Here is a 13,264-nt window from a genome sequence, read left to right on the forward strand (position 1 = left end):
AGTCACCCGCATGATCAATACATTTGATACATGACTAATTAAACAGAATTCCAAAAACAAATCGATCATATGAACGGAATTAGTAAAACGGAACTAGTTAGTAATCAATTAAATAACGTTTATTATTAATTTTGAAGTAATATCGGACATAAATATTGAAACAGGTGTATCGTTATAAGATCACATCTTACTCATATACGTTTACAAATTAAGGACACGCAAATTGAAAAAGTATAATCCAAGCTTGGTGGTACGTCTTTGTGCAAATCCCTCTGGATAGGTACTACCAACTCATTAAATATTCTACCGCTAAACAGCAATACTTAATATTTATATTCCGAAAAGCAAAACTTATTTGAGTTGTTCAAAATCAACAACATTAACAAAACCAATCTCAATTAAGAAGTTATTGTATTTTTGACAAGCATATTTTTGTAAGATTTAAAATAAATTCTTATAACTAATTACTTATGATTAATAATAAATATTAAATTAAACATGAACAGTAAAATATAACTATCATCCTAAACTGTTGCCCCAGGGGCCGTTATGTATACTGGTGACGACGTAGGTCTATGTTTAGGTAATGTGTATGCCCGGTTCGACGGCCAGTCCTTGCCGTATCCCCCGCCGGATGAATAGGCGTAACTGCTACCGTAGTCCGAGTTGAAGTCGGAGGAGGAATCACCGCCGAAGTAGGAATAGTGTGTCATCGGGTGGTGATGCTGAAATAAAATTTAATTTTATGTTAGGAAAAACAATAATTTACATAGGGATATTCGCAAAATACAATATAAAAAAATTTACATTCTTCAGATTGACCTCGAAATTACTCATATAAAGTAAGACTATTATACAAAATAATTCTTCTACGTATTTATATTTGAAGCCAAATTCAACCTTAAGATAAATTAATCATATCACTTAACTATAAAAATAGATATGCTGCCTAAACTTAGTCGGTTATAAAACCAAACCTAACATTTTTAAATTTTCAAAAGATTAAAAATATCACATTTTTAATGTCAGGCACTCAAAATTGGGTTGAATGCTCGAAGTAATGCTGCTAACATTGTTGCCATCCTACAAGGAATAATTACAATATATATATATATATATATATATATATATATATATATATATATATATATATATATTGTAATTATATAATTCTTCTACGTATTTATATTTGAAGCCAAATTCAACCTTAAGATAAATTAATCATATCACTTAACTATAAAAATAGATATGCTGCCTAAACTTAGTCGGTTATAAAACCAAACCTAACATTTTTAAATTTTCAAAAGATTAAAAATATCACATTTTTAATGTCAGGCACTCAAAATTGGGTTGAATGCTCGAAGTAATGCTGCTAACATTGTTGCCATCCTACAAGGAATAATTACAATATATATATATATATATATATATATATATATATATATATATATATATCCTTATATTATTATCAGGATGCTGAGTAAGTATAGTACGATATAGTACTTAATTAAATATATATATTTAAACAAATAAATGTAAGGAAATAAATAAAATTAACATGTAATAATCATAAAAACTTATCCTGAACAAAACAGAAACCCTTCAACGATTATTTTAATACTTATTTTTATTTCATTATCAATGTCACTTAAAGCTTCAGTATTTTAATGTTGAAAATGCTACTTCAATCTTATCTGTAAAAGCCGTGTTTTATCAAGTGTTTTAGATAAGTTATTCAGGCATAGTCTATTGATTTCTACGTGTTTCTACTAAAGTGGTTGTGTAGGCAACCTATACAGTTATTTACATCTCATAGACATACAATCGTTATATTCTTATAATGTTTTTTAATATTTTCATTTGAAATATAAGAATATTATATGTATTATTTTTTTCTAAAATAATTCATTAATACAAAACACTTTTCCAAAAACTACTAATTCAACATCCCATACAACAGGTAACAGTTTAACAGGTAACAAGTTAACAGTTTAATCTTGCAACTGAATTTTGAAATAGTTTATACAATTTTGAAATTCGCACCCAATTTTGGTACTAGAGACAATAGAAATCTTTTTACTAAATATTTTCATTTGTTCAAAAAAGCTCGAGCTAAGAGACCTCTATTTTAAATTACTAGACCACATTATTTATGTTCGACTAAGTAAAAACGTATGTGCCACGTGTGAAGTTCCTTTTTTTAAGTACTTTGAAAAGTTTTATCTAACTACGTTGTATTACGGAAAAAATTAGTAGCTACCCGTGTTAATATTTACTATCTCTTGAAAATTCCGAGACGAAACTCTACGGCATAACTTGAGTAATAATATTTATTAAGTGAGAACATTTATATCATCAAAATATCCGTTATGATGACACATAGTTTCCTCAATGTGCCTCGAGGGACATATACGAGATGAGATATCTCAATTTGTATCCTTATTTTCTTGTCACAAAAAGCTAATTACTTTTGGGAGAGACGCAATTGGTTTTAACATTACTGTCCTTACTGAAATTGAGACAGCTATGACAAGTTTGTATGTATGTTATTAAATACTGGGTAAAAATATAATACAATATACAATAAACGGTAGAATTCTTTAAGTCAAAGGTTCCCTCTTCTATAGGGTTAAAGTGAGTATCAAGTATTTTAGGTAAATAAAAATAGGGTTTTATTGTTTTACTTAGATAATATTAAGAATATAACCACTTCAATCAATTAAATATTTTGAAGAATACTCTGCGCCTTACTAGCGAAAACGGATATAGGCGCTAACAAAATCACTTGCGTAAATTACAAGATAACTAGCCGAGATGGCTTAGTGGTTAGAACGAGTGAATCTTAACTGATGATCGTGATTTCAAACTCGGGCAAGCACCACTGAATTTTCATGTGCTTGATTTGTAATTATACTTCATATCGTGCTTGACGGTGGAAGAAAACAAATGAAGGAAACCTGTATGTGTCTAATTCAATGAAAATCTACCACATGTGTATTCTACCAACCCGCATTGGAGCAGCGTGATAAAAAAAGCTCCAAACCTTCTCCTCAAAAGGGAGAGGAGGCCTTAGCCCAGCAGTGGGACATTAACAGGCTGTTAATTTTACTAAATTACAAGGTAATAAGAAATTAAAAAATATATTTAATATTAATATTATAACACTTCCTTCACTTTCTTTAGTTCGAATAATTTTTGAAGCAGTTTTTATTATAATAATTTATCGTTAGTGAAAAAAAGTCGTTTCAACTATGTATATCAAGAATAAAAAACGTAAATATTTTTTCTTTTTTTGCTTACCTTGCAAGCTTTTAATGTGCTAAGTAAGCTTGGAAGCAACAGCGCTGCTACCAGCAACAGCTTCTTAATTAACATCACTGCTAGAAGTATAGGAATCAGCAGCATTTTCGTCTTGAGTGTCGCCAGAAGATTAAGAAGTGGGATCATAATTGCTAACTTCTTTTTCTTTCCACGACCTGTAAGTATGTGTCAATGAATTATTTATATAACACCTTGAATACGTCAAATGCAATATCTACTTGAATAAATACAGTTTTTTTATATTTTCTGAACAGAAGACGTTATAGACTTTAAATAAATTCGTCCAACACGTAATAAAATAAATGAGAACTTGATTGAGTTTTAGTTGAACGCGATTAATAATTCTACCTGAATTAAAACAAAAAAAAAAACAGACGAACTACCTTCACCGTCAAGCACAAAACTGGCCCGGGAAAATAGTTGGAAGGCGTTAAAAGTACTGGTGGTAGGGCTTTGTGTAAGCCTGTCTGGGTAAGTACCACGCACTTATTAGATATTCTACCGCAACAACAGCAGTACTTTTTATTGTTGTGTTCCGGTTCGAAGGGTGAGTATGCCAGTTTAATTACATGCACAAGGGACATAACATCTTAGTTCCCAAGGTTGGTGGCGCATTGACGATGTGAGCGATGGTTAACATTTCTTACAATGCCAATGTCTATGGGCGTTGGTGGCCACATACCATCAGGTGGCCCATATGCTCGTCCGCCAACTTATACTGCAAAAAAACCACTTGAAACTGGATTTAAAATCGCATTATAATAGTGGTATGTTCAATCCATTCTAAAGACTAAAAAAAGTACAAAATTTTTGACCTAAAAATAAACAACGGTTAAACAAATAAATTACTCAGAGATTAGTTCCGTTTTTACCACGTTCCGATCTTCACGAACTCCCACGTTACAACCCAATTACTTCGGACACAGCATTTTAGGTACAATTTAAGTTACCGTATTTATTTTAATTGTAATTTTTATGCTCTTGTTTCTTTTTATACTTTGACGTATAATTTATATGATTATTTAGTTTTATTGTACTTCTATTTTAGGTATTGTATTATAATAAATAAAATAATAGATATAATTGATTAATGAAAAAGAATAACAATATATGACTAATCTAATTTTTGAAAGTGATAGCTTTACATATTATTAAGTCTTATAAAAAAAACGATTTCAATGTGTTTGTGAGAACCTATTTCAAATAAAGTATCTTCTAAATTATTTACTTTTAATACTTTGAGGTAATAATTATATTTTTGAAAGTAGATTAACATATGCGTATGTATACTTTTTCTCGGTATTTTAAGGAGGTATAATAATGAAATCAATTTATTTATCTCAATATCTTGTACACAAATACAGAGCCAAACTAAATTCATAATAATCTAATAATAAAATTACTTGTTGTAATATGTAGTATATTAATATAAATACTTACATTATTATATATAATAATAAATATACTTTGAAATGTTTATTGCTTTGACTTCTACTTAATATATATATATTCAGTAATTTTATTCGTAACTTATTCCTAAATTATAGATGTGATACAAAAAGCAAATAAGGGGTCGAACACGTGTACGCTATTAAGCGAAGCTAATTTAGATTCTACTATATTCAATTCCTGACTAAGTAAGATCAATGTAGATTAAAGCTATTTAATGCTTGCATATAAAATTATTACTTTCATAAGTCAATAGTGTTTTTTATTAAAAACTTTAATTAATATGAAATACGAAAATTTGTTTTATTCTGCTTACGGAATCGAAATCGTTATCGTTTTTATATTCTATGTTTTACTTGTAAGTGTAATCGTGTATATAACATATTTATTTATATATATTTATACTATAGGAAGGCGGAGCATGTGAGCCACCTGATAATAAGTGGTCACCAACGCCCATAGACATTGGCAGTGTAAGAAATGTTAACACTCGCCCACATCGCCAATCCGCCACCAACCTTGGGAACTGAGATGTTATGTCCCTTGTGCTTATAATTACACTAGCTCACTCAAAATTCAAACTGGCACACAACAATACCAAGTACTACTACTAGTACGCGGCTTATATTTAATATGTATATAACAATGCATAAAAAAGGTATTTTCTCTCCACAAGGTCTCATTGCTGGTGTGGTATCAGTGCAATGGTAATTTTCTCATTAAGGTTTCATTCATTTCAGATTCATTTAACATAAACACTAATATTAAAAAAATATATTAAAGCATGGTCACTGCTGGAAAATATTTCTCCTCTTTAGGAGACGGTCTTTGAATCCTATTTCACCATGTTATACAAGTAGGGTTGATAGAGATACATGAGGCAGAATATCATCTGGTAGGTTTCTTCAAAATATTTTCATGTACACAGTTGAAACTTATGAAAAATCTTCGAATTTGACGCTGGGACCTTAAAATCCACATATACTATCGACGAAGCCGTCTTGGCTCATTAAATTTATATAATTATAATCGAAAATATTTCGACATACTCCCACATCAATAACAAATTTCTTTTCAATTTGTTAAAAATTAGTTGCTTTTTTGCCAAGTTCTTACGAAATTTTGAATTCTAATAAAAGTAAGATTTTTGGTCTGTTTTTGTTTCAGGCCTTTTTGGCCGAAATTCGTTCAAAAGGAATTGATCCCTTACATAAAAAATAAGCGACCATGATGACTGTTTTTTGCCATCCTCGTAGCAATCAGATATATTGTGTAACTCGCTATAAAGTTGTCTGAATTATTATGATTAAGGATCCTTAATTTCGACAACAAATCTGTCCTTGAGATGCGTGCGACGTATAGACAAAGCCGTTTGATGTAGTATTAAAATTAATAATTAAATTCCTTACTTAATAAAATGTTCAAACCTGTCAGTGTTATTGAAATAATTTCAAATAATTAAAGTTTAAATGTATGTAAATATATATTTAGTAGCTAAAGATTTAATAACATTACAATTTGGTCCAGTGGTAAGAACGCGTGAATCTTAACCGATGATCGTGGGTTCAAACCCGGACAAGCACCACTGAATTTTCTTAATTTGTGATTTCAATTAATCCCGTGCTTTACGGTTAAGGAAAACATCGTGAGACCTGTATGTGTCTAATTTCACTGAAATTCTGCCACATGTGTATTCCACCAACCCGCACTGGAGCAGCGCAGTGGAATAAGCTCCAAACCTTCTCCTCAAATAGGGAGAGGAGGCTTTTAGCCCAGCAGTGGGACATTTATAGGTTGTTATGGTTATATTAAAAATAGTTTATGGTTGACTGCTTTGACTTCTATGAACTTTTTTTAATTTCGTCCATCTCATGGTAAGTGCTATTATTAACGGCGAACCATCACCGTTCATAAACATTAGCAATTACACCACCAATGCGCCGCCTACAATGGGAACGAAGATATGTTTGTTCATTATGCCTAAATACATCGATTTAGTTTCTCTTTAAGCTGAATTTAGTAATATGTAGAACAGTTTAGTAGTAGAAGGTAGGTGGTGGGTTTGTGCAGGTTTGCACAAATACCGCCGTCAAGTAAACCCAATACAACAATAAAAGTGTATATAAGAAGAAGAAGTAGATAAAAGAGAGCTTATCTATTTCATCCAATTCAAACATTTTTTATATGTCTTTATAAAAATATGTTTATGTTATGATTCAGCTTTCTTATCTTATTTCCCTAGACAGTGCCGAGATATTATTCAAATCGTAAAGCAGTGTTGCGCTACTTTTCTCATAGAACAGAGAATATCTGAATCGTGTTTTTTTTGCAAATTTTTCATTTAATTTTTTTGTAAAATTTCATTTTTGGTCTTCTGGAATAGGTTCTGGTTCTGGTAGGCATTGTGTAAGCCCGTCTGGGTATGTACCACTTACTCATCAGATATTCTATTCTGAAGCAGCAATACAAGGGTCATAACACATTAGTTCCCAAGATTGGGGGCGCATTAGTGATGTAAGGCACGGTTGATATTTCTTATGGCGCCAATATATATGTGCGGTGATTATCATTAAGTGGCCCATTTGCAAGTCAGATAACAAATTTTATAAAAAAATTATGAGTTTTTATTCATAAAAAAATCAAGCTAACGTGATTTCACTTAAGCCAATTTTATTGTGCACGGTTCACTGAGCACAGAATGACGATGTTCCGTTCCAAGATTTTTCGAAATGTGTTTCATCATGACATGGCGTATGTAGCGTTCTATAACAATAAATAGCTTTGTTTGCTTAAATTGCTATAAAATCCGCACTTTCTTGATATTATGGGTAAAACAGCCAACTTTTGCCAACATTATTCCTTGTTATGCCTATACTAAAAACCATTAAGCCGATTTCAGATAGTGTTCTAGTACCTACATATAAAACAAACATAGAAGTAATATTCACTTCTAGGAATACACAAAAAAAAACATTAAATCGATTTTGACAATTTGAAGTGTGTACAAAACATTTTTCACTTTGAGAGTATTTTTATTTGCTTAAAAATTGATTATTTTTCGAAAATAGAAAACAGCGGCGTTTCTTTTATGATAAATAAAAATCGTATTTTCGTTTACTACTACTTTATAATGAAGTAAGCAATTTTAAATAATATAACGACTTTAAATTCCTAAATACTCAATTTATTTGTTTGATGTTCAATTTTCTTACCTTAAATTATTTCCAAAAAACAACATTTATTATTGGTTATTTATATAAAGCAAAGTAACATAAAACAATATTTCTGTTTTCTTCTTCGATAGGGGTCAGTGACTTTTGAATTGTGTTGTTGAAATAAACAAATGATTTTAAAAAATATACAGGGAAAATAGTCATCAAGCAATTTAAACTAACTACTCTTGATTGAATCAATAATAACCAAGGTTGAAATATAAATAATTGAATGTCATAACGGCATTTGACGAATCCGTTCTGAATGTATCGATTTCTAACCTATGATGTTCACCAGACCGTTTTCAGCCATTGCGTTATTGAACATTTGTTGTTTAACATTTTGTCACAAATTATAGCAAACGTTTTCATGTTATGTAACATTATTCATCCTTTTATTGCTACTAAACTAATTATATACTTTTTAATTTAATATAATAATAATATCCTGGGACATTTTTCACACACGGCCATCTGATCCTAAATTAAGCTTGGGCAGAGCTTGTACTATGGAAACCAGACAATTGATATAGTATTTTTCTTTTGTAAATACATACTAATATAGATAATTACAACTAGACTCAGGACAAACAAACATGTTTATGCACACAAATATCTCTCCTGGGTGGGAATGGAACCCACAACCTTCGGCGTGAAAGGCAAGCATCCACCAACCACGTCAACCTGCTCGTATGCATTGTAATGCTTTTATAAAACGCATTATAACAATTTAATACTATTATTAGCGATAAATGAAATGAACAAATAGATTATTTATTACAAAGTGCGTCGGCAATCCTGATAAGCCTAACACCTTGTGTAGTGAATTTTCGTTTTGTGTTTATCTGTTTTTTGTTCCAACCAAAATTTTTTTTTACATTTATAACATGATTACAAATATAAACTATATACTCACCATCACCGCTGTCAACGTCTTGTTCTTCAATAGTTCTAGCACCTTCTGGCAAATTGACCCTCAGTCCTTTTATCTTAAAGAACTCTTTAACTAAGCTCATAAAGTATTTAGCTATTTCAGTCCATTCTGACAAGAAACTTCTCGGTTCATTTGCAACTAGATCTACATCCTCATTAACAGTCAGATTCTTAATAGTTTCTTCGTCTAACGGTACGAAACTAATAATGGCATTTGCTCTTATAGTTTCATTGCTATTTAAGTCCCCAAAAAAAGTTTTCTTAGCGATTTTCAAGGCTTTATATTTGACGCAGGAGAACGCTTCACCTTTGATGAAGCAGGCGTCTTTGACGTAGCGTATATATCTGTCTTCGGAGCATTGTGAGTTTTGCATCAATAAGACGACGGTTAATACGATTATTGATTGTAATGTTTTCATGTTGAACAGCGCTGTAACAATGAAATTAGTATATCTTAAATCTAAAATAAAACGTTGCGCTCAAGGGACGCCCGGCAGACGTAAAATATTGAAATTGCTGTCTGTGTTGTATTTTACGAATTACATGTCAAGTAGGAGAATTTAAATGATGTATATAATTTGCTCCATAAACGTTTAAAATCAAATAACCCATACCAAACCAACCACCATCAAAATCAATATGAATTTTAATTGTTTTGTAATTGAATCGATGGTTATTTGAAATTAAAGTAAACCAATAAATAAATAGGGAGAAAAATTAAATAAATATATAATATTATTTTTATAATAATAGGTATGAAGTTAATAGCACTCGCGTCATCTACACAGTAATGGATAGAAACGACGGCATAAGAGAGCGTCTTGTCGTTTGCCGTCACGGTAGAAGATTTGGTGCAAAGCGCGTCATTAGATGTTTCACATCAAATTTAACCATATTTTTGATTTTATAGATAACTACTATATCATGTGACATGATGCGATGTATTATCCATAGAGTTAAAGTTTTGTATAGATTTGTTGGTTTTGCGTAAAAATTTAATCGTACCGTCACTATGAAATAGATGGCGTGCCTGTCATATGGAATATTCATTTATAAAGAAAATGTTTTGTTAAAATATTTAACGACAATGGTTTTATTTCAAAAGCTTTATCCCATGTTTAGGGTGCTAAGTTTAAAATTAACATTTTTGGTTTTCTCATAGGTATTCGAAAAGTTACTCGCAATAAAGTTGTTCAACACAACAATCTTGTCACTCAAAGTTATACCTTAAGACATATAAATTTAAGTATCAATTTCCTTAACCATTTTTATAATGTTTTATTCATATGATCCTTTTTACATAATGTTTGTAAGTGAGTCAGTAAATTTATTTGTTTTAGTACGTCTAAATAAGACTCCCTGAGGTGCCTTCAATATTTAGAGTCGTTTAGTAAAACACGTTCTCACAAATTACAGCATATTTGTCTTTAGTTTAAGTGTTTATCATAATTATGTGTTAATTAATAAAGAGCTCTTATATAAACTTAAATAATACTGGCACATATTTGTTTAAATTTATTCGTTTATTTGTGCGTTTGTTTTCGAATTAAGAACTTAAAATCAAATTAAATAAGTAAATAGAGGCGAAAATTGGGTTATTTGTTATCCATAGAATTTTGTATAAAATGATATTCTTTTTAATAATTTATTTATAATCTCACGTTAATCAGACTTAGTCATTTTTTACTACTAGTACTATTATATAAATAGAAAAAGTATCTAAGACTTAAGTAATTAGAGAACGTTTTGTGAAGTTCTGTTTACTGATCAATTTAGGTCGGAATGAAATATTTCGAGAGGCGTAATTATTAAAGGAACTGTTTGTTGACGGCAACGCTTCGTGAACATTGAGCGAGATTCGCAGCTAGAGATTAGTTATTGTTTTCTATATTAGTGTTATATTTTTTAAAGTGTATATATTATATTTGATATGCTTATTATAAATAAACTTGGTCAGATTGAAATAAAATTATCGATTTTTTTTTAATAATTTCAATACATTGTCAATATCCCACTGTTGAATCTCCTCCTCTCTCTAGGAAAAGGTTAGAGCTTATTCCACCACGTCAATACAATGCAGGTTGATAAGCATAACTTTAAAATATCATCCGAAACGCAGGTTTGCTCACGATGTTTTTTTTCACCGCCACACGAACGAATTGAAATATAAACATTAATTAAGTACAAGAAAACCGAATGAAATGAAATCAGAAATGCAATCTTAGTTTAAGAAGGCTCTTAATAAATCTCCTATTTTTTTACGAATGAACATTAATTACAAATACACTGCATTGTTTTGGACTGGGATTTATTTTTTTAATAATCCAATAAAACCTCATTCTTTTCTATATTAAACAATATATCGAATATTAATAGAACTTTTAAATTTCAATTATTTTTTTTATTTTAAAACATTGAAATGAGCTATATTAGTATAATTCCTAAAATACTTTTTTGGTTGCCAATTAATAAATTTAAATATCATTTAAGAAAACTATGATTAATAAGGCATATTACTAGATAAAGGATTACATAGATGAAAAAAAAAGTGTGGAGTAACCATGCAGGATAACTAACAATTCAATTGTATTTTATTATCTGTGTAACTTGATTCTTCTTATATAGAGAACCGGTGATAGATTTAAATTAAATTTTATATAACAAAGATTCAAAAGTGCCTATTTGAATAAAGTATATTTTGATTGATTGATTGTAATTAATCAATATTTATGTAAATATGCTCGTAATCGAAAGAAGCTAGACTTACCAAAATATACATAACAGAACGCAAGATTTTAAACAATAACGTTTCAATAAAAGTTACTATATAATATAATAATAACAAAACGCTTACATTAATTTAAAACACGTAGTACTTCTATATCACTCACTTTTCTTAATAAGAATTTTGATCTTGTCAATAGGAAAGATCGATACTCAATGTCAAGACTGCAGAAAGACCGCTATTTAAATAAGTTGTAATCAGCTGGTGGTAAATAATACTATCCGGATAATTTCGAAAAGTAGCTGAGAACACGTGACTTTCCCTACTTTTATTTTTTAAATAGTATAATTATATGCTATTTGTTTAGCTATAATAAGCAACGATGAATTTTCTATTCACATTTCTAGCTTGACTTATTTTTTTTTTATTTTAGTTTATTTATTATTTGTAAAGGAATAAAAACGTATTAAGTTTGAGTGATTAAAATTAATTAGTAGACGAATAAGGTTTTATTTAAACTTTCATTTTATGTCTTAATTTAAAAAAAAATCGTTGTAAAAATTATAGATACAATTAAAAAAAAAATGTTTCCTTTTCAGTTTGAATTATTAAAACGAATATTAAATTAGACTTCAATTAATGAGTATATTAATAATTATTCCATAACTATGTTTATAAAAAAAAACAACTTCAAATAATATAAAATAAAAAACGATTGAGAAATAAATAATGAAACTAAAAATATGCTATTTAACAAAATAGATAAACAATAATAACAAGAACAATATCATTTGTAAAACTTTTAAAAGGATAACAAATGGACCAAATACGAGGAATTTGTTAGTCAAAGCATAATTAGTAATAATACACGAGTGCCACTACCCACCTTTCAGCTCCATTATCAGCCAGATAGCACCAAAATTGTTTTCTGATTAATACGATATGATTTTTATAGATTCGATAATTAGAAGTTCATAAAAATGGTATGTAAATAAAATACTATTATAGAAATTAGTGTAATTTCTTAAAATGTAAAAAAAAACTTAATATAAGAATAAATATGAAATTCCCTAAACTTACTAGGAATAAATTGACAAACAAACGTTTTTCATATTAGATACTCCCTTAGGTTTCGTAACACAATATACCTTGGTTTCTAAACTTATCGTGTTTCACTTACACTTTCTTTTGACGCGGTGATGAAGGCGAATGTCCTTTAGTGAAACTGATAATAAATTAATAATAATCAGGGAAATGTGATGAGGTTGAATAGAAAATAATATTTAATTTAGAATAGAAAAACTTGATTGTATAATTTATATACATAAATTACCAAAATTCAGCTTAAAATTGGGGTATAGAACTGTGAGTGTGTAATGTCTTATTTCATCCACCAATCTATTAACAGACAGACCTTTGGTTAGAGGATTTTTGAATAAATAATTATATCTGTTTAAAAACAACTTAACTTCAAATAAAATATCGATCCTATAAAAAATCATATCTTATTTTTTCACCCCTCTGTCCGAGCGAAACATTTTTTCACATTAAGCTTTATAACAATAGGTTATAATCACTCATATATTTTACTTACATACAGTACCAGTAAAAAAACAAACAGTAA

General features: G+C 29.4%; 1 protein-coding gene across 1 annotated transcript; it reads right to left on the reverse strand.

The window, feature by feature from the left end:
* Window positions 1-524: 524 nt before the first annotated feature.
* LOC126778054 (uncharacterized) lies at window positions 525-12,539 on the reverse strand. Its single transcript, XM_050501402.1, has 4 exons — window positions 12,527-12,539; window positions 8,905-9,345; window positions 3,301-3,476; window positions 525-725 (listed from the first exon to the last, which is right to left on the reverse strand). The coding sequence occupies exons 1-4, from the start codon at window positions 12,537-12,539 to the stop codon at window positions 525-527; spliced, it is 831 nt and encodes a 276-aa protein (XP_050357359.1).
* Between the last annotated feature and the right edge of the window lie 725 nt (window positions 12,540-13,264).

The sequence above is a fragment of the Nymphalis io genome, chromosome 25, assembly GCF_905147045.1.
Source record: "Nymphalis io chromosome 25, ilAglIoxx1.1, whole genome shotgun sequence".
Lineage (NCBI taxonomy): Eukaryota > Metazoa > Arthropoda > Insecta > Lepidoptera > Nymphalidae > Nymphalis > Nymphalis io.